The 25,973-nt window shown below is 39.1% G+C and overlaps 2 protein-coding genes across 2 annotated transcripts; one reads left to right on the forward strand and one right to left on the reverse strand.

Moving 5' to 3' along the window:
• Positions 1-1,145: 1,145 nt before the first annotated feature.
• MRPL32 (mitochondrial ribosomal protein L32) lies at positions 1,146-4,528 on the reverse strand. The gene is made up of 3 exons (XM_006832107.1): positions 4,399-4,528; positions 1,899-2,080; positions 1,146-1,400 (listed from the first exon to the last, which is right to left on the reverse strand). The coding sequence occupies exons 1-3, from the start codon at positions 4,526-4,528 to the stop codon at positions 1,146-1,148; spliced, it is 567 nt and encodes a 188-aa protein (XP_006832170.1).
• Positions 4,529-4,751: 223 nt separating this feature from the next.
• On the forward strand, positions 4,752-18,930 carry PSMA2 (proteasome (prosome, macropain) subunit, alpha type, 2). Its single transcript, XM_006832108.1, has 8 exons — positions 4,752-4,808; positions 9,770-9,846; positions 10,547-10,679; positions 12,702-12,824; positions 14,739-14,820; positions 17,365-17,438; positions 18,431-18,488; positions 18,570-18,930. The coding sequence occupies exons 1-8, from the start codon at positions 4,768-4,770 to the stop codon at positions 18,684-18,686; spliced, it is 705 nt and encodes a 234-aa protein (XP_006832171.1). The 5' UTR covers positions 4,752-4,767; the 3' UTR covers positions 18,687-18,930.
• The last annotated feature ends 7,043 nt before the right edge of the window (positions 18,931-25,973 follow it).

Below are 25,973 nucleotides of genomic sequence, written 5' to 3' on the forward strand. Positions count from 1 at the left end.
GGGAGACTGAGAAGAACAGCTAATGAGACAAGAGAAAAAAAAAAGAATGAAGCCAAGACAACAGTGGGAAAGAGTGATGTAGGCTGGTGTCACAATGTAGAATAAGCACTGGACTGCTAATCACAAGGTCAGTAGTTCAAACACACTGGTGCTACATAAGGTGGCTACTGTAGGAATTTGACCCCATGGCACTTAACAAGCATGGTTATAAATGCAACAGCCTGAGGGGTGGGTGTGTGGTATGGTAGATGGTAAGCACAGACTTTACAGGAAACAAAATAACAAATCCTGAGCTCAGAGTAGACAGGTAATGATGGTGATAGAGGAAAAAGTGGAATCAGTGTCAGGAAGTTATGGCAGCTATTAAGAGATAAAACGATAAAGTGAAAAATAAACTAAAAAAAAAATACTAGACATCGGTAGCACAGCTTTTGTTTATCACTAAATTCACTGACATTGCCTTTATTAAAATAGCTCAACCATTAAATAGAAATTTCATGAACTATTTGATACATTCTGAATAAACATAATTTTGATTTCTTTAAATGTAGAGAATGATTTCTATTATCTACATAAATTAGCATAACATTTGCACATAAATCGGGCTGTAAAAACAGACTGAATGTAATCTACGTCACGGAATTGTACATGTAAAAAAAACAATGAATAGCAAATATTTCATTAAAAATTTACCACACAAAAAGGCAATTCTAATTAGCTAAAAACACAACACCCAGGACAAAACCTTTCCATGTGGGCACAACTGCCATCTTTAAAAATAATACTGAGACTTCCAAGAACCTATTTCCAGGTTTTTTTATTTGTGTAAGTATTCTTGTGTACCGCCAACAAACAGAAACTATATCAGAAACAAACAATCCTTGCTATGAATTGTAAACTATTTATTATGATTTCCTGTTATGGGAGTTTCATGTTCACTTAAAGCCTGAGTGTATACAGATTCAGTACAAACATTTAGTTTATTCATGATATACTCTTCAAATTATACCCACAAAAGACTGTTTTCAACTATACTGATGATTTTAAAACATTAATAAGTTGAAAAAAACATAAAAATAAAGAATCTTAGCTTTTCTGGAGAAATATTTTACTATAACGGTATTCCCTTTAAACATCTGTTGTTATCAATTCTGGGTGAACCACGACGGTCTCTTCCTGTCTCGTTCAATGATCCTCTTGCCCTGCTCTTGCTCTGCTGGTGTCTCACCTGCGTACAGAACCACAGTCTCTAAGGTAGGAGCCTTCAAAGGACCTCCTTCTGCTTTCCCGATCTGTCTTCTGATCTCTGCAGTCTCCATGCGCACCTTCTCATAGCAGTAGCCACAAAGGATGTGTTTTTGTTTCAGGTGACCACACTCAGGACAAACATCTATATTATGCTTTAAAAAAAAGTGAATTAAAAACAGATTTTAATATGATGCACAAATCTTACAGTTTCATCTTCTTAGAATGTTGGTTGTATGAGTTCATCATATACAATCTAGTTTTTAAATAGGGAAACAGGATAGGAAACACTGACTTCTGAGTTAGTAGAAAACTGGGACTAGAACTCATGTCTTTCGATTTTGAATTTGATATATTTTTAATTACACGTAAAAGTCTTCTATGTAATGTATGCAAAAAGGTGATCTATTCCTCTTAATACCAAATAAGGGCATCCTGGTTAAACAATGGTTAAAGTGTTCAGCTGCTAACTCTGTCTCATCTCCAAATTACCTCCTTGACTGTGTTCCTAACATTTAGGCTACAAGATATGCATAACCTGAGGGGACACACAAAATCTGAGAGTAATTTATCTATAGGCTATATTGATATCCCATGAGGACTCTCACCAGCAGGCCTGAAGAAAAGCACACCCACAAAAATTAACACATTACCTTGATTTTAATAAGCTTGTGAGTGTTTCTTCTCCTGCACCGGTTAACTTCAATACTGCGCCTGTTTTTGGGAGCTGCCATCCAAAAGATACTATCCAAAAGGCTGGAAATTTCCTGACTTCCACTGTTATCGTCTGCTGGTTCTGCAAATACAGCTGGGCCCTGGACTGCTAATGCTGGTCCTAAGGAAAAAAAACAACACCCCAACCCACAGTGATACTGAGTCAGCTTCCCAACTCATCGCAACCCTGTATAGTTTCTGAGGAGTGGCTGGTTAGCACTCCAGTGCTTACTCTACAGTGCCATGCAGAACTTCACAGCTTCACATACTGGCATAAAATACACATCATCTGTGTATTGAACTTAGAATCTGTTCAATTCAATAAAGACATTTAACAGGAAAACTTAGCAAAATACAATATACAAAAAATATAAAAGCTAACACAAAAGGCCATATGGCAATTTAAAAAAACACAATGGGATTGTTTCCTAAGAGGAACTTGCTATAACAACATCACTGAAATTCTATCAAGAATTTCACCTTGAAATAAAATACAGAACTCAATCAAGGCGATCGTTGTTATTAAGTGCTATCGCCTCAGAGCGACCCACGGGGTTTCTGAGCAGCTCAGCTTACTGGTTTGAACCGTCAGACTTGTGGTCAGCAGTCTAGTGTTTATCCTACAGCACCACATAAATAAGTCTGAGAGGTTTATCTATCTAAAATAAAATGTCCCATCTCCCAGCCTCCAAAAAAAAAAAATCAAAACAAAACCCCACTCATTCAACTTTTCCACATTTCTCTTGGTGGATGGTGTTGTTAGGTGCCTTCGAGTTGGTTCTGACTCACAGCAACCCTGTATAGGGTTTCTAAGGCTTTTAAAAAAGTTTCCCCACAGAGCAGTACGTGGAATGGAACCAAAGATCTCTTGGCTCGCAGTCCAGTGCTTATGTGATGAAGCCACCACACCCCCTCTCTTGGTGAACTGGTATTTGTTGTTAAGTGCCATAGAGTTGGTTCCAACTTACAGTGACTCTATATAAGGTTTCCAAGAAGCAGCTGGTGAGTTTGAACTGCTGGCTTTGTGGTTCAAATGGACCTTGAGGTCCAGTACTTTAACCCACAGTGTGATGGTATCTAATTATTTTGCAAAGAAATGTAAGACTGGGGAGTCCCAAAATGCACTTCCAAATCACACTTCCTATTCACCCCGTTATTTGGACTGGGTAAAGCTCCCTTGTCATATATCTGGTACAGACTATGAACATTTCCCCTTTTTTACCGCTTGCTTATAAAATCAGCAATTCCTTTATCTTTTCCTTGCTGTTCCTCAGACTTGAAATACTTCTCATTTTCTACTTTGTTGTTGTTGTTAAGTACCGTGGAGTCGGCTCCAACTCACAGTGACCCTGTACAGGGTTCCCGAGGCTGTAAATCTTTACAGCAGAACGCCTCATTTTTCTCCCGCAGAGCAGCTAGTAGTTTCAAACTGCTGACCTTGAGGTTGGCAGCCCGACTCGGATTTTAGGTGCTTAAAAAGTATGCAAAGCTCGCTAAAACTGAACAATGATTTCAGTATCTCAAAAGTATTGCTTCCAGTGGTTGAGTGTGGATTGCTACTCTCAGTGTGACCCTGAGATCTCCTCAAGTTTAACTGTAAAGCGCAGATAACTATGGGGCTTTTGTACAGACATATAAGTATATGTTTGGTGCGTTGTTGTTAAGTTCCATGGAGTCGATTCCGACTCATAACGACCCTGTATAGGGTTTCCAAGGAGTGGTTGGGAAGTTTGAAATAAGGTTAATTTTGCACTTTAAGGTCCCTGAGTGGCATAAACGGCTAAGCGTTGGGCGGAAAGGTTGGCGGTTTGAACCCATCTCATGAAACAGGCCTGGTGATTTGTGTCTGTGGAAACCCCATGGAGTAGTTCAACTCTGCATACACGGCGTGGACGGCATATGGAATGGACTCAACCGCAACTAACAACCTGACACCTTGCTTGACACAGGTGGGCTCTCTATGCCCAAGTGCTACTTATTACGCTCGGCTCTGCGCAAGAACTAGAGAGTGGAATGTAAATATCAAAGCTATGGCAATTTTAACGTCCAGGAAATTTCCGATTAAAAGTAATTCTCGACGGACACACTCGACGAGCAGTCTTAGGTTCCAGCGGTCTAATTTCACAAACAAGGACAGTTTGCATTCCGCGTAAACTAGGGGGTGGCTGGAAAGGAAACGCAGGGCGGATCGATTTAGGGGAGAATCCTGATGTCGAACTATGGGGTTTGGATTACAATCTGCGCACGAATGGGACCACCGAACCCCCGCGAGGGGAAAATAATGTCAAAAAATGATGTCTGTTGTTTCTAAGTAAGCATCTGATTAACGTCCTTGACGTGGGCCGCGTTTCAGAATACAGGACCAATACACTGGTTATCTATCGGTTACGTTCCCACTCTGCCTAAGTCTCCTCATTCACCGCGACCTTCTTTACCTACCCCAAGGAGGGCCGAGAAAGCCTGGTCGGCTCTTCAGAAGTGTCCGCTGCAACCGCTCCCAACAGTTTCGAAACAGTCCCCGGGCTGCTGGCCAGGGTGCAACGACCAGCAGTAGCATGGACGACGCCATCTTCCCAGCCCATAAGACAACTCCCTTCGGGGTGCCGGAGCGGTCTTTACCTCGCGCATGCGCACAGACGCAGAGCCGTGGCGAACCAGCTCCTAGAACTACAATGCCCAGCATGCCTGGAGAGACTCTGCCTCTCCTCCAATCAAAAAGTGAGAAAGGAAAAGAAGCGGGGACAGGAAATGGTGAGAGACGGGTCGTAGTGCGCATGTGTGCGATTTGCCTTGGCTCTCCAGGTAAAGATGGCGGAACGTGGTTACAGCTTTTCGCTGACAACATTCAGGTATGGAAGGGAGCCCCAAGGTCCTCCGTGTAGCCGAGGTTACAGGATCTCTAGCGGTCCCCTGTGGTCCGTTCTGGCCTTTGGCCTGGGGTGTCCGGAAGATCCATTAGAGAATGGAGATGGGAATGCAGCTTTGCAAAGTCATTTGCCGAGCCAGGCTGGAAGCTGCGGTCGCGGCAGGCGGAGGGGACGCGGGCTGCGGGAGTTCGGGTTACCTGGGGCAACGGGAGGAGGACGTTACAGCCAGAGATTCGCTTTCCTTTGGGGGAAAGTAGTTTAGGACTAGAAATCTCCGGGGTCCTTTCAGAACTCAGGATTTCCTTCCTGACCCAGCCAAGTAGGCCCGACACAGGAGCGCTTGAAACTGGGAGTTTGGGTCGAATCTTTTTCTCCGAAATCCTCATGGTCAGTTTGGTTGGAGTCTTAAGTCTTCTGTTGGCACTAGCTTTTTATTGAAACCTGCAGCTTTCGGTTTCTTCTATGACTTTATTCAAAGCACACAGACCAGAAATGAAAGTGTTAGTCATTCTGTCACATAGTGCTTTGCGGGCCCTAAATTCTGAGGCTCGAAGTGAGATTTGGCCATTTTTCTTGGTTGGGGCTATATTACTATTAAAAGATTATGGACTTTTCCATTATTGAACAAGGGATTAAAGTTAATAGTTGTGTTTTTCAAAGTACAGTTGAGATGAATCATTCTCAGTGTAAGAAAATAGTCACTGAAGGATGTAATCAACTAGGAAAGGATTCGGTGTGTGAATTCAACTTATTTACGCCGCCTTCTTTCCACAGCTGCCTATAATCCATGTTATCCCAACATTTTACAGATGAGAGAACCCCAGCTCAGAGACCTTGACCAAAATCACCAATGAGTACCTGAATGTGCATTTCAAATTGGATTCTCTTTGACGACAAATTAATGCACTTTACGTTACATTATGTGGTCTTCTTAAAATCCTTAAAAAAAAAAATCCTTGTAAACATTTTCAGTAACAACTGAGTGTATCTAATAGGTTTCTGTTTTAACCTTTGAATGAAATTAATTCTACAATGAAAGGCCTTATCATATACTATAATGTGAACAATATAACACACCTAGATATTAGGGAGCAAAGCAAATGTTCATTCTCTGCAAGAAAGTGTAATCCTGGTGGGGCTAAAACATACATTGTCAGGGACTGAATCTTTTTATAAATTTCTTTATGAAAATAAACTTCCTCATTTTGAGATGAGTTCATTTAATTTTTAACATGATGAATTCAACTGTTGTAGCTAGCCTGTTATTTCAGGATTTAATGAGGAGGTGACATGATACAAAAACAAAAGTAGTTAGAAGACACATTTTTTTTATATTGGGTAGAGATGCTGATGCTGTGAAATGAGGGGTCGTGGCATGATTGAATATGTACCAATATGCCCTAGGTGCCTTATTCATTGAGCGCCAGTGTTAGTGTGCCAAATCATTATTTGCACTTTGAAAGGTGCAAGTGGCAGAAGTTATTTACAGATGACTGCAGGAGCAAAGAAAAGGGAGCCCTTTACTTTGCCTGAGCTTTTACAGGGTAAGCACTTGACTGCTAACTGAAAGGTTGCAGTTCAAACCCACCCATTGACCTCTTTGGGAGGAAAGAACTGATCTACTCCCATAAAGATTCCAAAACAACCAAACTTGTCATTGAGTTAATTCTAACTCCTGGGTGTGTGCCACCAAATCAGTTATAATTCGTCGTGACCCTGTGTAGGATTTCCAAAGCTGTAAATCTTTACAGGAGCAGAAAACTTCTTCTTTCTCCCCAGGAGCCACTGTTGGCCTTGTGGTTAGCATCCCGGCTTGTAATCTATACACTACCAGGGCTCCTCATTCCAACTCATAGTGAATCTATATAACGAAGTATGTGGGCACTTCTGAAAGTCTGCAATAATTCCACTCTTAATTCGATTTTTCCACGAGCTTTTTGAAGCCCTCGTAGAACCATCCCATATAGTTTCCAAAGCTATGACTCTTTAGAGAAACAGATTTCTTTTGCAGAGCAGTTGATGTGTTTAAACCACCAATGTTACGGTGCACAGCCTAGTACTTAAGCACCGCACCACTGTTGTGAAATTGTTGAGTGCTGTTGAGTCAGTTCTGACTCATAGTGACCCTGTTTAGGGTTTCCGAGCAGAGGCTGGTGGGTTTGAACCAACAGTCTTGTGGCTAGCAGTCTAATGCTTATCCTACAGCACCATGACAGGTCTTCCTAAAAATGACAGCCTAGAAACCCTTAGGGAACAGATGTGCTCTGTCTCCTTGGGTGTCTCCATTAGTTGGAAATTGACGTGGCACCATCTTACAGCAACATTGGAATCAGCTTGATGGCAACTAACAACAAAAAACTTGAACATTAAGTGAAATTGGATCAACCCAAAAAGAAATAGTATAATTATTGAAGTAACAAAAAAATCTACAACTGTTGAGTAGATTATGACTCCTAGCAACCCTGTTAGGCAGAGTAGAATCGCTTCATAGGGTTCCTGAGACTATGTCTTTTTCGAAGCAGAGTGGCAGGTGGGTTCAAACTGCTGACTTATCACTTAGCAGCTGTATGTGCTCCTAATCATTGAAATAATGTCCATCAAAGGAAAAAAGCCTAATTATCCAATTTAAATTTAATTATCTACTGATGTTGTGATCAAGTTAATTAATTAAGTTTAAATAAGTGGACCCTGGTGTGTAGGAGCAGCAACAGATCCTAACAGCAAGGTTGTCAGTTGAAACCCAGCAGCCACTTTTGGAAACCCTAATCAGGACCGCTGAGAGTCAGAACTGACTTAATGGACCACAACAAACAACAGTCTTTAAATCGGTTTAGATATGGGTATGGCTGTTACTATTAGGTGCCAGTAAAATCAGTTCCGACTCATAGTGACCTTATGCACAACAGAATGAACCACTAACGGGTCCGGTGCCATCCTCACAAATGTTAACGTTGAAGACGGTTGCTGCTGGGGATGTAGTGAAATCAACCATGAGATTGTGAACTCCCTGGTTAGGTTACCTGCTGGGACACTAAGGAGTGGAGCTTAGGTTCTGTTGAAGGCTAATTTTGCAAAAGTCTTAGCCTGAGAGTAAGTAGCACTGGGCGGCTAACCAGAAAGTGTACAGTTCAAGTCTACCCGTCACTCCCTCCTCAGGAGAAAGATCAGGTTGTCTGCTTCTGCAAAGAATTATAGACTCAGAAACCTCATATGGGGTCATTAAGCATTGGAACCAACTCCATGTAATGCAACCGTAGGTTAGGTATGGATGTTGTTGTTGTCAAGTGCCATTGAGTCAGAACCGACTCATAGCGACCCCATGCACAGCAGAACGAAACAATGTCCAATCCTCGCCAACCTCACTACCGTCGTCAATGATGCCACCTGGCTGATCCATCTCTTTGGGGGTCTTCCTCTCTTTCTCTGACCCTCCATCTTACCCAGCATGACATCCTTCTCCAGCGACTGTTCCCTCCTGACAACATGTCTGGATGAGTGGGGTTTAACCTCCTATGAGGTCAGGAGGAGCTGTCCTGAGGATGTGACAGGGAGGATTCACCAGGCCTAGAGTGAAAAGTGTGTTGTAGTTCAAGGGATAGTTTGTCAAATGGGCTCTCAAGGTCTCAGAGTATCTGTTTGAAGCACAGCAGTGGATGGTGTGAGGTGAGATCCGAATGACAAAGGGAGTGTCCATAAGTTTTGAAGATGAAATTGATCATCTGAAACATGAGTATCTTTTCAGTTGTTAGTGCCATCAGTCATTTCCAACTCATAACGACAATGTAGAGAGTTTCCAAGGAGTGGCTGCAGAGTTTGAACTGCTGACCAGTGCATTATCCTGTCAGCCTGCACAAATTACAACTTCTTTTTAAACCTGTGAAATAAGAAGATTGCTTTATTATATTTCTGATGCTTCTAATTCAGCAACTTTAGTACTGGGCTACTTTAGGACTGGTATGTAGCCATAAAACTAGATCTGTTAAATACAATCATCTTGTGGCTCCTGTAAGTAGTTTTATCAGACAAAAATACTTTGTTGAGAAGAATATCTATTATTACATCTCAGGCCATGTTCAATTTCTAAAACCTACAGTGCTTCATGAAGTGTTGTCTTTTGTTTGGTTTTCAAGAGATGCATACATGTTCTTAATACTTAATTCAGTGTTTGGTGTTACTTGCTGTCAAGTCTGTTCTGACTCATATTCACCCTGTATAAAGTTTCTGAGGTTTTAAATCCTCGCAGGAGCAGAAAGTTTCATCTGGCTTCCACAAAGTGACTGGCAAGCTTGAACTGTGAACCTTGTGGTTCGCAGACCAGTGCTTATTGTATCGAGCCACCGGCTCCATTCAGTGTTTACTTAGTGCTAATTTTGTTCCCAAAAATGTTATGATTGATTTTATAGCCATTGCTTCATTTAATCTTCATAAAAACCCTTTCAAATAAGTAACCATAGGTGTTTCCACTGTCACTGGTTAAATAATTTGCACAAAATGCTAAGGTTGATATGTTGTTAAGTGACGTTGAGTTGGTTCAACTTGTAGTAACCCTGTATGTGAGGTTTCCACAGAGCGGCTAGTAAGTTTGAAACACTGACCTTGCGGTTCAAACCGACCTTAAAGCCAAGTCCTTATCCTATAGTGCCAGCCAGAACTCCGCTAAGACTGCTAAGGGCATGAAAAGAGGGAACAGTAGTAACGCTGCTCAGAGGCAGGTGAAACAAAGCATGCATGGAAAGGTTAGAATCAGTGCTTCAGTTTGAGCATGCTCAAATTTCCTTGTATGTTTTGTCTGTGGTTTCAAAGTTCAACTATTCCCTGGTATTTGATTAATGGTGTTTGACCAGTGTATTTCTTCTCAGAGTAGTTATTACAATAAATATTTGGAAATTTGTATACTTAGAGAAAATATCGGTAATGTTGTGTTTGTGTATGTTTTTTTAAAGCCCATCTGGTAAACTTGTCCAGATTGAATATGCTTTGGCTGCTGTAGCTGGAGGAGCCCCTTCAGTGGGAATTAAAGGTAATTAAATTTGAGGTATTTACAGAGATAGGGTAAAATATGTTTATTTAATGTGACATTCATTTCAGATGCTTGCTAAATAGTCCCCTGATTTCCTTTTGGAATAAATGAGTAATTAATTTGTGAGTACAGAGCTGTGGCAACATAACTTTCTGTAGTTCGTTTTACCTGGATTTAGAGTATTAGGAAGTTTAAAGGAAATAGTAATAGATCTAAGAAGTTAACATTTTTTTCAAGTAAATATAGTACTTTTTAAATATTAATTGCAATAACCCACAGAGAGTATTTCCCTTTCAGAAATGAGTAAATTTTTGCGTTCCCACTCAGTATATCACTGAAGCTCTTTATGTTTGTATCATTAGTTTTAAATTTTATAATAAGAACAATGCTGTATTTTTCCAAGTGACCAGAATTCCATTATTTTAAAGCATGTGGACCCTTGGGTACAATAAGTACAGTATTTAATGAAAAGTTGTTTAGTACCTTTAGCTGTAAGAATTTTTTTAATATAAATGACCAGTGAGGGAAAAATTGTACCATTCCTCAGGTAATTTTAACATAGGAAGCTAGTCAGAAAAGTTTTGTAAACTAGAGGAAATAGAATTTCCATCAATTGCACCAATGGTTATTAGAAACTGCTGAACCTCTGTCTTTGAATGACTAAACATCTAGTTTTTTTTTGTGTATTTTGTTTTTTAAGCTGCAAATGGTGTGGTGTTAGCAACAGAAAAGAAACAGAAATCCATTCTGTACGATGAACGAAGTGTGCACAAAGTGGAACCAATCACCAAGCATATAGGCTTGGTGTATAGTGGCATGGGCCCAGATTACAGGTACTTTATACCATTTATTCTTGTTTTTCTCATCATCTTATGAATTGTTTGTACTTTGAGAACAAAGTCAAGAAATGTTTTTCTTTTAGTCTCCTAAATCCCTGTTTTGTTTGGAAACAGCATTGTTTTCAGTTTGATCATGCTGGGACAGGAGAAGGGTTATTGGTTACGGCTTACTAAGACTGAGGGCTCCATGCCACGCTGTGTAGAAGAAGAGCTAGATACAATGCTTCTCTTATATCTTGTCCAGTGGTCTGTCCTTTCTGATCGCAGTCTTTCTGCTATCCTAGGCTTGACTTAAATGACTTTGGAGTTTTCTAATGCCTTGATGGTACACTGGTTAAGTGCGCTGCTGCTAACTGTGATAGGTCAGTATTTGGTGGTTCAAACCAACTAGCCTTTTTGGGGGAGAAAAGGACCTGGCTCCCATAAAGATTACTGCTGTCAAGACATGTGATGACTATATAGGACAGGGTAGAACTGCCCCATGCAATTCCAATGCTGTAAATCTTTACTGAAGCAGATGGTCACTTCTTTCTTCTGTGGAGCAGATGGTGGATTTGAACCACTGATCTTTCAGTTAGCAGCTAAGGACTGCTGCCAGAGCTCCTGTAACAAATCTCTTACAGCCTGGGGAACCCTATGGAATCGTTCTACTCTGTCCTGTACAGTCACTGTGAGTGAAATCGACTCGATGGCACATAAAATAATATCAGTGCATTTTAAAGATGACAGAAGCCATGCGTGGTTTAGTAAACGTCATCAGTAAAAAGCATTACGCAAGAAAGACAGCATCACCCCACCCCAGAGTCAGCCCCATTACTTGTTTCTGTTCTGAGCAAAGATACAGTTCCCAAAGTTTGCTGAGTGTATCACGCTGAAAGAATTCAGATGCTCATATAATTACTCTCTCTCCATTTCACAGGAAAAAAGAGGAATTATCTTGCCCATGAGAGTAATTAAAGCTGGGTAATGATATTACCTTACTACATCTGGGTATCAAGTTGAAAGAAATGCTAACTTTCTGTTTATCATTCAACAAGTACTCTGTTGATTTTATGAAACAAGATTGTTGTTAAGTGCCATTGAGTCGAGTCGGTTCCGACCCATAGTGACCCTGTATAGGGTTTCCAAGGTGCGACTGGTGAGCTTGAACCGCTGACCTGGCAGTTCAAACAGCTTTGTCGTCTGGTACATTAACCCACAGTACCACACCAGGACTCCATGAAACAAGATAGGTAGAGGCAAATTTCATAGATGTGACTTAGAAAAGGCAACAGTCACTGAAATATGTGGTCAAGCTTCACTCCTGTGGGTCTTGTTATCACTGTATATAGAGAGGGGATCTTGCAGTATGCTACCACTGACCGGAACAAGCTGAGAGGGAATGGGTTGAGGAGCATATCGGGGTAATGTTCATATTTCACATAACTAGTTTGTATGTCTTGGCTAATTATTTATAAATGTGTTTGATTATTCTATACCCAGTCCATTGTTACTGAGTTTTATCTGACTCATCTGCTTCCTATATGAGAGAGTTGACTGTCCCGTAGGATTCCAAGACTGTAGACTCAGAGCTGAGAGCAAGAATGGTTTTGAGCTGGTTGTTGTTGTTAAGTGCTGTCAAGTCAGTTTCCACCCATAGCAACCCTGTTATAGGCTTTCCGAGGAGCAGCTGGTGTGTTTGAACTGCCAACCTTGTGGTTCAAAGTCCAATGCTTATCCTACAGCGTGTAAAACGTATGCTGTGGGTATGCGATTAAAGAAGGAAAATGAGCATGGTGGTGGTGGTTATGTGCCACGGAGTCGGTTCCGACTCATAGCGACCCTGTGCAGGGTTTCCGAGACTATAAATCTTTACAGAAGCAGAAAGCCTCATCTTTCTCCCGCGGAACAGCTAGTAGTTTCGAACCGCTGACCCTACGGTTCGCAGCCCCATTTGCAACCACTACGCTACCAGCGCTCCTTGTGTAGGTAGTAGAATGTTTTAATTAAATTTTTTTTTTTTTTTTAATCTGATAGAGTACTTGTACACAGAGCTCGAAAACTAGCTCAGCAGTACTACCTTGTTTACCAAGAACCCATCCCCACAGCACAGCTGGTACAGAGAGTAGCTTCTGTGATGCAGGAATACACCCAGTCAGGGTAAGTGCTTTTTACTTGTCATATATTGTGAATTTGAAAAAATCCAAACCATTTTAAAAGAATAGATGTGCGAATAAGAAGAGTGCTTATATATCCACATTTATGTTAACAAGAGTAGGAAATCACTATGATGAGTGTTTCTTACCTGGATCCAGAATATTTTCTTATAGAAAAAATGTGAAAATTTTCTTGATCTTCATATAACAGCAAAAAAACAGTGTCTAGAAATACGAAGTTCTTTTGCCAGTGATTTTTGCCATGAAGCACTTCTTTATGTACAGATCATCATTACTGCTTTCACATTTCTCTCTCCTATCAGAAGTGATTATAAACAGTAGCACTTTGACATACATTCACTTTAATTCCTTCATTCTTAGTTTAGGTGTGTTGTTGTTGTTAAGTGCTGTTAAGTTGGTTCCTGTCGAGGACCAGCCCCGACAAACTTATTAGGGGGCTCATGAAGGAAGATGTGGAGTTGGCGAAAGAAATCACACGAGTCGATGGTTTGTGCTGAATTCTGATTGAAGTTTTTTGATGATCTTTTTACTCAATTATCTAGCTCCTTATATACTGTTACAATACCCCATGATCTCATAATAATCAATTTCTTTGAAGCATTACACATCCTTGATTATGTCTATACAATGTTGACAAAGGTATTTTTCTTAAAACAGTTTTCTTGGTCTGTTCATATCTAGTTCTTTTCATCCATCTTTCTGACATCCTAAAATGTCAAGTTAACCTTAAAACATAATTGTAAATCTTAACTCTTATTTCTACCCTCACCTGTTATTTTCTATAGAGTCATTAATCACAACATGTACCTAAACATTACTTTCTATGGTAACTGACAACATAGTTGTTTCTCATGATTGATTAAACAAGAAAAACAAGAACATAAAAAGGCACTTAAAGTTTTGTAGTTAAGAAGAAACGGAACAACTTCCTTACAATAACAACTTCTCTGTAGAAAACATCTAGTTAAATTTCTACCTATAATCTATTACTGTTCCTTCATCCCTTAATTGGATCTTAGCTAATTTTCTAGAGGTCTTAATGTCCCTGACCAAAACTACACAGAATGTTGAAATGTAGTCTTAAATTTGAACTGGCAAAACTGTAGCTGATGTGTTTTCTCCTAGTGGTGAAACTTATTGTTAGTGTAAAAACAAATAGTTATACATGATTGAATGTGGTGTAATGGTGCCTAAAAACAAGTTTCAAATCTCTAATATAATTCCTACTAAGATTCTACTGAAAACTTTTATTATAAAATCAAGAAAATTAAAAATAAGCTGATTAAAACAAAGAGTCAGAAACTGCAGAGCCTCCACATGAGATTCCTTCTCGGGGCCTTGCCTTCTAAGGGGAGACTCATTGTGGCCTTGCTTAACAGTGAGCCCTTCATGCTTAGGGTCCTCCGCCGCTCTGCCCTTTGGTCACATGGCTTCTGCCAGGTTCAGACTCATAGCAACCCTGTATAGTGTTTCCAAGGGGAAGCTGGTGAGTTTGAACAACTAATCTTGTGGTCCAGTGCTTTATCCCATAGTGCCACAACAGGACTCTAGGTGTGAAAATGGATTAATTGGTATAAAAGTGGTTGGTGACTTGTAAAGTAGTCAGTGAACAAACCACATCAGTTGAAAGTTACCTTTTTGTTGGGACACTAATTGCTGCTCCACACCAAACCCTGTCAGTCCATGTATTGCAAAATGATTGGACTGTTGTTTTTCCATACCACAGAGAGTGAATGTGATCATTCAGAAAATCATTAAATACATACTTTCAGGAACTTAAGAGGTGTGATTCAGTTTGCCTGATAACTGCTTTACTCCAGAGTATTGATGAATTTTGCCTTTAGGGTAACTGTCTTATAAAGAAGAAGCCAAGTAATTTTCGTTTTCCTTTCTTCAGTGGTGTACGTCCGTTTGGAGTTTCTTTACTTATTTGTGGTTGGAATGAGGGGCGACCCTATTTATTTCAGTCCGATCCATCTGTAAGTATCTTGAGGTGTGTTTGGGGGATTTGTTCAAGAACTCTGAATATCTAGTAAAACAGATATAAGTTTAAAATTTAGCAGTGTTTTCTCTTTTTCATTTGACTTTATAAAGGATAAATTACAATTTTAGTCAATACGCTACGTTATTTCTGCCGTTCTTGTTTTTGTTACGTCGTCAACTTCACACACTTGAGTGATGTCATTGCTGAAATCATTATTACCAAATTTCTTTGCGTCGATAAACTTCAGTTACTTTCCAAAGTATTACAAGGAAAGATATGATTATCTTGCAGCTAACTTGAAAGTGGGAGAGTTTAAGCAGAAACATTGTTCTGACTATCTTGAATTTGGTGTTTTAGAAAATCAAGTAGACAGTATTTTGGGTGAGTTGTCTGCTTTAAAGCAGAAGATTGGTGTCCGAGTTGGAAGGCATTGAGATAGGAATTATGTCATATTCTAATTTGTCTTATTTGCTATGAGGAGAACCTTGAGAAAGCAATCAAGATTAGAAATTGATCTTTCATAATAGGTTAGATCAAAAATAAACGTTGATGACTCATTAGATAATTACAGTTTAATTTACACCTTATGATCTAACCTTAAATTTGAAAAGGAAAATATGTTGGTTGATTGTTACTTACATCAGAATTATACACACTGTGGTACTTTAATAGCATCTTTGTCCCATCTTTGAGCTCTAGAAGCTTTGTGTACAGCAGCAGTACCCACCAACACAGGATTCCAGGTTTTGCCTCTCCCTCTTTTTCTTCCTCTGTTGTATTTAAAAAGAAATTGCTTCTTTTAAAATATACTTGATGTGCTTCTTTCAGTATTTTTTGCATACATTTGTATGTTTATGAAATACAACTGTTGCTTTTTTTTTTCTTAAACATTAAATTACAAAATATCAACAACTTGGAATGTTTTTCATGATAAGCCATTATTTTCTTGATTATGAATTAATGGTGATGAATATTTACCATGTTCACATATACATAATTACAGGTTTTTACAGGTGTGAGTCAAAAATTATCCATACTCCAGTTAGATTAAAATGTCTGTCCACATCCATAGCTGATGACAACACTGAGCATGCACGTGAAATGAAGTCTGTTGAATAGACAAGTGACAGTGAATTGTGTGGCAAATCCTTTGTAAATCAGCCCTGGCTCTGTCTATGAAATAATCCACAACAGACTTGGGTTTTGAGAAGTTTGTGCACGATGGGTATCAGAACAACTCATGGAGAATTAAACAGAAGTGTATGGACATCTACAAACAAAATTTGGACTGATACTTGAAGAAAGGTAAAAGTTTCTTTAAAAAAAATCATCACTGATGACAAGATATGGATTCATCACTACGAGCCTGAGAGTAATTGGCAGAGTACGGAATGGAAATAATCTTCTAATCGCCAACCAAGAAACAGTTCAAAAATGAACCATCAGCTGGAAAATTGATGCTTACAGTTTTCTGGGTATCTCAAGGGTCAGTGTTGGAACAGTACCAGGAGAACGTTCAGCAGTCAACAGTACTCCTTACAGTGAGATGCTCACTGAAGAGCTGAAACCTAAACTTCAGATTAAACGTAGAGGACTGCTATCCAAGGGCATTGGGATCTTGCATAACAGTGCACATTCACACACCTCTGCTCACACTGTTGACACTGCAAAACCTTCATTTTAAGGTTTTAAAGCATCCTCCCTCTAGTCCTGATCTTGCTCTGTCGGCCTTCCACCTGTTGGTCATAACTTGATGAAAATAAATTCTACCGCTGGAGTTTGGGTAATGTTTGACTCACCCTCATAAATCCATTCAGTCCTATGAGACTTAAGTATTACTTGGTTATTTGCTGTAAATTAACCTCAGTTTCTTTTAGCTCTTTTTTTACATAATTTATGTGCAGTAAATTGTGTGCCGTTTAAGTGTACAATTTTGTGTGCTTTGGATAGATGTAAACTTCTGAGAAAACAGTCAGCAGCAATCAAGATCCTAAGCTTTTCCATATAGCCCCAAATTGGTTTTGTGCCTCTTTTTCTTTCTCTGCCTTCTATTAGAAGTAGCCTGCTCTGATGTATTCCATTCCATCCCAATAAATACTATGCCATTTTAGGAATTAGAGCTAATTGCTGAATTAAAATACATATTGTTGAAGTTGTTTCAGATACATAGCAACCCTGTATAGGCTTTCCGAGGAGCCACTGGTGAGTTTGAACCTCCGACTTTGCAGTTCAAACTGACCTTACAGGTCTGCTCCTTAACTATAGTATTGTAGTATATATATATATATGTTGTTGTTGTTGTTAAGTGCTGTCAAGTCGGTTCCGACCCATAGCGACCCTGTACAGGGTTTCCGAGGGTATAAATCTTTACGGGAGTAGAAAGCCTCATCTTTCTCCCGCGGAGTGGCTGGTAGTTTCAAACCGCTAACCTTAAGGTTCGCAGCCCGATTCGTAACCACTACGCTACCATACACACAATATATATATTTTAAGTCATACAAATGTTTCCACGTATAATTTTCCTTTCTTTTCTGATTAGGGAGCCTACTTTGCCTGGAAAGCCACAGCAATGGGGAAGAACTATGTGAACGGGAAAACGTTCCTAGAGAAAAGGTAAACTGCCTATAACTGATAGACCAGTGAACTGCTCTTAGGATTTCTAACTATTTTTAAAGTAATGTCATGAGTTTAAACTATTTTTGTCTAGTTTCTGTATTTGAACCTAATTACATTTAAAACAAAAGAACTCTTTGCCCTGACTGCTAACCTTTAGTATATTCAGTGATAATAATTAATTCTTAAAGGTTTTTCTATAATCTTAACTGCATTTTTCCTACCATTTGAAAAATATGAAAACATTAGACTTGGAGTCATGAGAAATTTTTTTTAAAATAATTTAAGTGACAACAGTTTACATTATGGCAATTACCTCTCCATCCCTGAAAGCAAAGCAAACGTGAAACTAAATACCTGCTGTTTGATGGTGGATCTAAAGATACGGTTTGTGGATGATAAAAAGTAGAATACTATAAGAAATCTACTAGTGCCTGCGGACAACAAACTACTCACTTGTTTCCAGTAGGATTCTAGATTTAGCATTATTGTAAATATGCCAGAAAATATCTGATCTGATCCGTTGAATGTGGAGACGTTGTGACATTAACCAAGAGATGAACCTTTTAACTACGTTTTTCACATATTAATGTTAAAATTATAAAAAATCTTGGATGTGGGATGAATAGTACAAAAAATAATGATAATTTTAGGATCTTAAAGCACTCTTCTTCACTTACATATTTAAGATTCTACCAAACATTTTATATGAAGTTAATAATATTGCTACTATATCCTGATTTATCAAGTTATTTATATTTGAAGATATTTCCTAAAATAAACTCATTTTGGGGTTGTACTCTGTTTCATGGTGTTGAACTTGTTTTGGTACAGATAAGCACTGTACTGTCATTTACCATTTTCAAGCATTGCAGATACAAAACAAAACCAAAAAACTTAGGCCATGCTGTTGCTAGCAGTACTTAAATAGTCATAAAGAATACACAACTATGCCATAACTAAAAAGTCACTGTTTTTAAAAAATTCTTTAGATATAATGAAGATCTGGAACTTGAAGATGCCATCCATACAGCCATCTTAACCCTAAAGGTTAGCTCAGAACAATTGAATTTATAATGACGCTGTCAAAAGTACTTGGAAACTTGACCATTTTCCCTCCTTCCTTCTTAGGAAAGCTTTGAAGGGCAAATGACAGAAGATAACATAGAAGTTGGTATCTGCAATGAAGCTGGATTTAGGAGGCTTACTCCAACTGAAGTTAAAGATTACTTGGCTGCCATAGCATAATAAGGAAGCAGCTGAATAATCTGGGATTTCGGATAATCTATCCGCTCTTAAACATGTTTAAAGTATGTTTTGTTTTGCAGATTTTTTGCATACTTATTTCTACATGGTTTAATGGACTGATGTTTTTAAAATGACATAAATCATAATAAACTGTTAAAAATCAAACTTCCAGCTTTTTAGGAATTAGTAAAATTTTAACATAGGTATTTTCTGCATTTATTGTAGTTGATTTCTGGAAACTACAAATCCCATTGATGAAATTGCTGTTTAGTCTTGAAATTTTGAATGAGACAAACCTTGTTGCCCTCTTTTGCTACCAGATACTGCCTGTGTTTCAGTAAAGCAGAATGCTAAGTTTGATAAATATCACTGCTTTTAGAACTAGGAGAATCTGCAGAATTTCATCGATGCATGAAATGAAATGTGAAGCATAGGTGTTTTTCGGGCACCTTAAGGTGTAGGTTAATGAAATCCTGGGACACTTTGCAAGATTGCATGAGAGACAACAGTGCACATTGGTGTACTGAATGAAATAGTTTGGAGTAAATAAAAACTGGTTTTTAGATTCCCTGTGGTTTCTCCATCACAAGAAAGTAAAAAATATTTTTAAAGGAGCCCCCTAGGTTGTACCAGACATTTTTTTTTAACTCAGTGATGAATATGAGTACTGGAAATAAAATACTAATACTTAAGTGTTAAGCCTATGGTTTAAGATACTATTACATTTAAAGGAACCCTGGTAGTGTAGTGGTTTTATGAATTGGGTTGTTAATCACAAAGTCAGTAGTTTGAATCTACCAGCGGCTCTGCAGGAGAAAGGTGAGGTTTCTGCCGCCTCTATAAAGATTTACATCCTCTGGAACGCTATACAGGGTTGCTGTGAGTTGGAACTGATTCATCGGCACATCACCACAGTATTAAACTTAGGGTTTAGGATTATATCGTTGTTGGTGTTGTTAAGTGCTGTTGAGTCAATTCTGACCCATAGTGACCCTGTATAGGGTTTCCAAAGAGCAGCTGGTGAGCTTGAACTGCCACATTGCAGTTCAAACAGCTCTGCAATCTGGCGCATTAACCCACAGTGCCACAGGATTATATTACATACATTAATATAATCTTTAAAGTAGAATCTTCCCTAAATAAGGTCTGTATAAACAAGTAATGTTATTAAGTGCCATCAAGTCAGTTCTAACTCATAGCAATGCTGAATAGAGTTTAGAAGGGGTAGCTGGTGGGTTTGAACCACCAAACTTTTGGTTAGTAGTACAGTGTTTTTCCTACAATGCCACACCAGTACTCCACAAACAGTAGGGTTTCTGAATTCTGCACTTAACATTGGTTGTGAGCGTGTGGTTCTTAGAAGACATCTGAAATAAAAGGTATGTCATTAATCTGACTCAAACAGAACATAGGGAGAATTTAAGTACATCATATTGCCAACATGTGGTGATAGCAACCAATTCCAGAAGTTATGTATAGATCAAAATATTTTAAGAATGTACTAAGTTCAGGTGAAAAGACCCTTTTGTTAGAGTTTTTGTGAAGTTTCCCAGTTCAGCCACTTACCATTGCTGGAATTTCGATCTCTTGATAGAGGTGGCAAAAGCATTATTATGAGAGATGGCAACTTAAATCCCTTACCCCTATTTCAAGATGTTTGTCTTGAAAGCCTCATCTTATACTCTCTCCTTATGAACTCTGCATGTTATGCCTCTAGCACATTACAAATGGCGAAAAGAAATAGTCCTTGGAGTCAAGTCAGCCTGGGTGCTAGTCTCCACTGTCCTACTTGGTGATGAACCAGGTTGTAAGAATTACAGTAGCTGATATAACTGAGAGGCCCAGCAAAGTTCAGAACGCTTTAAGTTTTAGCTGCCTTTGGAATTGCTTGTGGTGGTTGTTATGTGCCGTGGAGTCGGTTCCAACTCAGTGACCCTGTACAGAGTTTCCGGGCTATAAATCTTTACGGGAGCAGAAAGCCTCATCTTTCTCCTGCGGAACAGCTGGTAGTTTTGAACTGCCGACCTTGAGATTAGCAGCCTGATTCGTAACCGCTGCGCTACCAGAGCACCTTTGGGAATTGCTTACTCATCTCTGTTGAGTCAGTTCCAACTCACAGTGACCCTGTTTGACAGAGTAGAACTGTGCCCATAGGATTTTTGAGACTAAATCTTTACAGGAGCAGAAAGCCTTCCTTATCTTTCTCCTATGGAGCAGCTGGTGGTTTTGAACCGCTAACCTTGAAGTTAGCAGTCAACACCTAACCCATAGCTCCTTTTGGATTTGCTTAGACCCTTTTTAATGTCCCAATATTGCCATCCAGAGAAATATAGCAAAGCTATAAAACCTGCAAATCAGTGAAAGTAAAAGTAAATACAAATACATTTTCAGTCAGAAACTGCATGTAGATAGATTCTCACTGGATGCTGAAAAATCCTACAGAGTAAGGGGAACAGCAATTAGCTGAAGCAGATTCGAGTCGATTCTATTTAATAACCTCTTGCCCTCATTAAATGTGAAGCTGCCTACAACATTTCTTTGGTCTCAGTTTATTCTTCATTCCTTTAAAATTTCAATGATTGCAATATTATTCTCGAACCATCTAGCTGTAAACTCATTTCTTGAGAAAAACAAGAAACCCATTGTATTCCTGAAAGTTCCAAAACTCATTGAGTCATTTCTGACCAATGGATTCTACTTTTAATCTTACTGCAAATGTTCTTCCTACTTTGGCTTCAATTTGTCTTTTCACTCTTGCAAATTTTACCTTTATGTGTTTTTATCTTTTCAGTGTTCAGTTCCTCACTGAACCATGAATTATGTATTTGCAAAGCGATTAGCAAGGTAACAAAATGCTTAAAAAGGGCACAGATTGAAGAACGGTTGTAAGGAGAAGATGAGGAAGTGGAATCATTTGGATAATTTTAATCAAGTGTACACATATTAGGCCCCAACTAAGTAATGAGATAGCTGAGGAGTTTTCAATTGCTCAATTATTTTCACAGAGCAAAAGCAACTCTCAGTGTTTAATCTCACCTGCTTATCAGGTATCTTCTTGCCAATGCAGATTGAGGCCCCCCTCTATAAAGACGAGTAAACGGATGTTCAATGAATTGCCAGAGAACATTCATGTAACTCCCTTTAGAATCTTAATTTCTCGAAAACTAGTTCAGTGATCCTGTATTAACATTGCATTGCCTCACAGCGGTCTCTGAACTTTTCCTACCACCCTCAGAGAAGTTTCTGTTAATGCAGCACCATCTCCCTCCTTCAGTTCAGGCTAGGGGCGAGTTTGAAACTTGATTCCCCTTATCCTGGACTAGCTGGATTTGAGAATTATTCTACTACCTGATAGATTCCATTGTTGGTGATGAGAAGCTTTACGCTATGGTACGTGATGACATCACCCTTTTTTTACCCCTGTGAATCCCTTGGGATGTCTGAATCCCTTTTGTGAAATTTTACAATAATGTACACTTAAGTGGGTTTCTTAACATTCGTGTGCCAGCACTCAGAACTTTTCCCTATAGAAAGATAATTCAATTTTGGTAAATTCTCTAGTATTATTTCTTTGTAAAGTGTCCTCTGTGATTTATTTTTTTTTTCCTGAAATTCCTACTAATTGGATACCAGACTGTTTTTCAGTCTAATCTGATCAAATTTTTAAAAAACTTGTTATTGTGAATTGAGTGAAGGTTTACAAAGCAGAGCATCATTTTTACATTCAACAAATACACTTTGTTGATTACAGTGAATGCAATCCCCTCCGTGTACTAACATCAACATTTACCTCTATTCACTTTAACTGGTGCCATCCTCCCTGTGTCTCCTACCTTTGTCTTTCCTCTGCTAACCTCCCTCTTGTTTCCTGCCCTGTCACCCTTGTTAACATGTGTATACCCTCTAGACGGTATATATTTTCGTTCCTCCTCCGTCATAGATTGTTTCTTTTATCAAGAAAACCATTTTCTTATGATAACATTGATCTTATACATTTGTCATTTTATGATTGTCTAATTTCACTCTGCATAATATCCTCCAGATTCATCCATGTTGTGAGGTGTTCTGCAGATTCATCATCATTATTCAATGTTGCATGATATTCCACTTTGTGTATGTACTAAGGTTTGTTTAAACATTCTTCTGTTGATGGGCATTTAGACACTCTCCGTCTTTTTGATGAGTCTCTGGTAGACAACATATTGACCTGTTTTCTTAGCCATTCTCTGTCTCTTGACTGGTGCATTCAATCCATTTACATTCATTGTACTTATCAATAGGTATGAATGATGGCTATCATTTTGCGGTGTGTGTTTTTTGTGGTGGTGTTGGTTGATTATCGCTTTTTATTTTAATGTGCAGGTATATTAATTTCCTTTGATATTACTGTAATTCATGTGTATTTTCCTGCTTAAAACTGTTTTACCTTGAAATCTACTTGACTTCCTTGCCATTCGGAAGTTCTATATCTACACTATTCCCTATTTTTGCTTTCTATTTGACTTCATGATAAATTGATAGCTCTGGTTCCCTATTTTCAGTCTCGTAGGTTTGTTTTACATTAAATAACAATACTTGGACTGAGTTCTGTGCAGTGGTGTCATGTATGGTAATCTTACGTTGTTGTCTGTTGTTGTAGGTTCTCAGTCCAAAGAAACAACCATTTCTCATTTTTTGTAAAATTGGTCTTGTGATTACCAGTTCCTGTAATTTCTGTTACCAGGAAACGTCCTAATTTCACCATTGTATTTGAGGGAGAGTTTTGCTGATGTTACTTTTGGTTGACAATATTTTTCTTTCAGAGTTTTGTATGTGTCATTCCATTGCCTTCTTGCCTATGTAGTTTCTGCTAAGAAATTGGGACTTAGTCTTACTGGTAATTTTTCTTTTTTTCTGAGCTGCTCTCAAGTTTCTTTCCTTGACTGGTTTTGGAAAGTTTGATTATGATATGTCTTTGGTGATTTTCTTTTGGGATCTGCCCTGTTTGGACTTTGTTCAGCTTCTTGTATGCTTGTCGTCTCATCTTTCATGATGGTAGGGAAGTTTTCTTCCAGCAATCCTCTGACAATTTTCTATTTGCTTTTTATTATCTCTATTCTGGAATTCCAATCACCTGTAATTTATTTCTTTTCCTGGTGTCCACGTAACTCTTATGCTTTATTGGATTTTTTTCATTTGTTTCTCTGGTTGTTCTAACATGTTAGTACTGAGAGATTTATTTTCACACTCACTAATTCAGGCTTCCATTGCTTTGCATCTACTCCTTTGCCTTTCGGTGTATTGTCCATTTCCAAAATCTTAGTATTAATCTTCTGAATTCTAATTGCAGTTTATATATTGTTTCAAAATTTTGCATTTATTTTGTATTGTTTTCTTGTAATGTTTTCAGTTCAAGTATTTTCTGTGTTCTTGCTTTCCTCAATCTTTCTGTCAATCCTTTGAAGGTAGCCAAATATCATTCTTTTAAATTCTTTTTTAGTTAGTTCCATAACCTTTTCTTCCTCAGAAATGGTTTCTAGCTCTGCATCTTAGTTATTTGTTTGAGCTGTTCTATCCTTTTTGTTTGAGCTAAAATGTCTGTTGTCTACTGGACACTGTGGTATTGTTGTATTTGTACTTAACTGATGATTGTATGTTGATATGTTCTTAGGCTCTCACCAGCTGTTGCCTGTTGGTTTAGTTAGTGAATGGAAGTGTGTACACTGTTCACATTCACACACCTCAAGTTTACAACAGGTTTGATTTGGGCTACTACTGATCAGGTGGTATAGCAGCTGGTATTGGCTCTTGTCCAGGGGGTGAAGCGCAAAGTAAGGTTGTAGCTGGGCCATATGGCCACAATTGCTGCCTCCTATCGGATGGGAAGGATTTCTGGTGTGGTTGTAGGATCAGCACTGGACATCGAACCACAAGGTTGACGGTTCAAACCCACCAGCTGCTCCTCATACAGGGTCGCTATGAGTTGAAGCCAATTTCACTGCACTTAACATCTGGTGGGAAATAGAAAACCCCTTCCTCCCTCCACACATACAAGGAAATAAGACAATAAACAAGCATGGAGCTAACAATGAAAAGAGTAAATAAAGTGAAAAAAAAGAAATAAAAATAGACAGCAACCAGAAAAGAATATAATAACTAAAGACAAGAAGGAGAGAGAAGTGGAACTATAGAAAATCAAATGAAAAAAACAACTAAAAAGTAAAGAGAGGGACAGGAAAATGGAGTCATACAAGAGAAAAATAAGAGGAAAACAAGGAAGACCACAAACCCAACAACTTAGACCCAGGGAGAGGGAAGATGAAACAAGTAGTAAAGAAAGATCAAAAGGGAAATGTAAAACAAAAAGGACAAACAAGCAGAGATATGATAAAGTTCAAGGGAATGAAGAAGGAGGAGAAGGGAACAGTTTAGCTATTACACTCAGGAGAAAATGGGCTCCTGCAAACCAAGGGTCTCAGGAGGTGGGCATGGGCGGAATGTGACTGCAGAGTTCCTGGCCCTAGGAGAAGGGTTGGTTCTATTGACTCAGGGGTTACCTACGTTTAGGACGCTCAATGTGAAAGTAGTTCCCAGAAGCCCTTGAAGGAGCTGGTTTCAGTGACTGTTGGGACCACATGACATCTGGGGACATGGTGACTGATTAAATACTGGTCTGCTGACTCTGCAGGTTGTGTCTTAAGCCAAGCCTGCATGAATCCAGGCACCAAAACACTGGTGTGGCTCCCAACCAAGTAGATCTGAATTCCCAGAGAGGGTGTGTTGGGGATGAATGAAGTTGGGAGCTGGCCATGGCTGTGGTCAGCAAGGGATCATGGGGAAGAAAGGAATCTCACTTTCCCCTTGCCTGTGTGACTCTGCAGTGCCACACCACCTTCTGTGGCCAGAGCTGCTCCTGAAAGTTCAAGACAGTCATGGTCATGCTGCATCTGTCCAACCACTCAGTCTCCCTCTCTCGCCCGCCTTGTTCAGCTTCTCCTAGCAAGCACTCAATGCACTTCTCCAGCCTTTCCTCTGACATTCATAGTTCTAGGGTTTTCATCTGTCTGTTTCATTTGGTCTCTCCTATAGGAGCTCTGGTAGCATAGTGGTTACGAATCAGGCTGCGAACCTCAGGGCCAGCAGTTTGAAACTACCAGCTGTTCCGCGGGAGAAAGATGAGGCTTTCTGTTCCCGTAAAGGTTTACAGGCTCGGAAACCCTGTACAGGGTTGCTATGAGTCGGAACCGACTCCACAGCACATAACAACAACAACATCTTTGTCGTAAAGGGTCTGTATAATGTGTCTGC

Source organism: Chrysochloris asiatica, unplaced genomic scaffold, assembly GCF_000296735.1.
Source record: "Chrysochloris asiatica unplaced genomic scaffold, ChrAsi1.0 scaffold00006, whole genome shotgun sequence".
Taxonomy (NCBI): Eukaryota; Metazoa; Chordata; class Mammalia; order Afrosoricida; family Chrysochloridae; genus Chrysochloris; species Chrysochloris asiatica.

Bases quoted from the DNA above. Each gene is read 5' to 3' on its own strand.
- MRPL32 (XM_006832107.1), bottom strand. From the start codon at position 4,528: ATGGCGTCGTCCATGCTACTGCTGGTCGTTGCACCCTGGCCAGCAGCC. The intron at 2,081-4,398 runs GTAGGTAAAGAA...TTTTTTCCTTAG, and splicing joins CTTTCTCGGCCCTCCTTGGG to GACCAGCATTAGCAGTCCAG. The intron at 1,401-1,898 runs GTAATGTGTTAA...TTTTTTTTAAAG, and splicing joins ACAAGCTTATTAAAATCAAG to CATAATATAGATGTTTGTCC.
- PSMA2 (XM_006832108.1), top strand. From the start codon at position 4,768: ATGGCGGAACGTGGTTACAGCTTTTCGCTGACAACATTCAG. The intron at 10,680-12,701 runs GTACTTTATACC...TTAATCTGATAG, and splicing joins GGCATGGGCCCAGATTACAG to AGTACTTGTACACAGAGCTC. The intron at 14,821-17,364 runs GTAAGTATCTTG...TTTTCTGATTAG, and splicing joins TATTTCAGTCCGATCCATCT to GGAGCCTACTTTGCCTGGAA.